At 62.5% G+C, this 1,268-nt stretch overlaps 1 protein-coding gene across 1 annotated transcript; it reads right to left on the bottom strand.

Moving 5' to 3' along the window:
- Positions 1 to 359: 359 nt before the first annotated feature.
- EMIHUDRAFT_257297 (hypothetical protein) lies at positions 360 to 725 on the bottom strand (the record flags this gene model as incomplete). Its single annotated transcript, XM_005764137.1, has 1 exon — positions 360 to 725. One exon carries the CDS (start codon positions 723 to 725, stop codon positions 360 to 362), a length of 366 nt encoding a protein of 121 aa, XP_005764194.1.
- Positions 726 to 1,268: the final 543 nt, after the last annotated feature.

The raw sequence follows: 1,268 nt of genomic DNA, 5'->3' as shown, positions 1-1,268 counted from the left end.
CCGGCGCGCAGAGCGCCGCGCCGCGGCGGCGGGGGGCGTCAAGAACAGGTGCCAAGGTGTGAGTGCCACTGTCGGGTCATCACGTCTCCATGCTGCCGTCAAGTCGGCGCCAGGCATTTTGGGGCGAGCTGTGTCTCTCTGCCCACACTGCCCCGCTCTGCCCTCTCTTTAGTTAGAGTCGCTTTGAGTCGGGGTCGAGAGTAGAGTTGCGTGACGCCGTGACCCCACCTATGTGGCGGCTCAAAGTCAAACTCTCCACAACACACACGAGTCACGAGCCGTGCAGTCAGCAGTCTGCTGCAGACGAGAGACTAGGTCCAGCCCTGGGTGGCGCAAGATCTGAGGTTTTGTGACAATCCTCAGATCCGTGTTTTTCTCGTTGTTTTGTCGCTCGCTCCGCTCGCCACCTCACGCTCCGTAGCCCGGCCATGGCCAGTACCCCGCGTCTCAGTGAGACGCGTGGTACCATCCAACTCCGGTCGACGGGCTCGAATGCGCTCAGCCTCAGGAGGGACAAAACCGCGCGAATTCTGCACGCCTCGCTGCACCGCTGGCTTGACTGAATCAGGCAGCAGCAGGCTGCTGCTGCTGCCACAGCAGCAGTCTGCTGCGGCCCTAATACGCAAGTTGATGACTAGCAGCACTGCCGGGGGCATTCGAGCCGCCACAGCCGGTGTGCTGTGCACTGCCACCTGCCCGCGGCTACGCACAATGTGCGCTCGCATTGGATGAGCCCTGCTGATGGACCTGCATCGCCTAGCTGCACGAGAGCAATGCCGCAGGCAGTGGCCGTGGCATACACTGCGAGCACACTTGGTGCAGCTGCGAGGTGCAGCAAGAGCACGTCGTTCCTGCCTCTGATGCCACTCTCGCGGCTTGCAGCGCGTCACTCGCGCATGCTCTCCAGGAGCTATGGCGGGCGCGTGTGTGGGGCTGTAGCCTGTGTTTGGCCGGTTCTGACCCGTTTACTATCAGTATCATGTCCGGGCCACAAAAAATCGCACACGGGTAGCGGCTCAGGGGCCCAGTAAGTCGCGGAATCGCCAAATGTCACAACCTGCGCCACCCAGGGCTGGACCTAGTCACTGGCTGCTGGTGCTGCTGCACCTGACCCAGCGCGTGTGAAGGCACTTGCCGAGGCTGCGGCCGAAGCGGTGTAGGCAGACAACGATGCGGCGTGACGGGCGCGCGTGCGGGCGGAGTGGCGGACGCTGCCGTCAGACGAGGGGTTGCTATCATACGCAAGCACGATATTTACTGCATCATGT

This window comes from Emiliania huxleyi (assembly GCF_000372725.1).
Source record: "Emiliania huxleyi CCMP1516 unplaced genomic scaffold EMIHUscaffold_6002, whole genome shotgun sequence".
NCBI classification, from domain to species: Eukaryota; Haptophyta; order Isochrysidales; family Noelaerhabdaceae; genus Emiliania; species Emiliania huxleyi.
The sequence above is the reverse complement of the archived record's forward strand: the minus strand, read 5'-3'. Positions and strand labels throughout refer to the sequence as shown.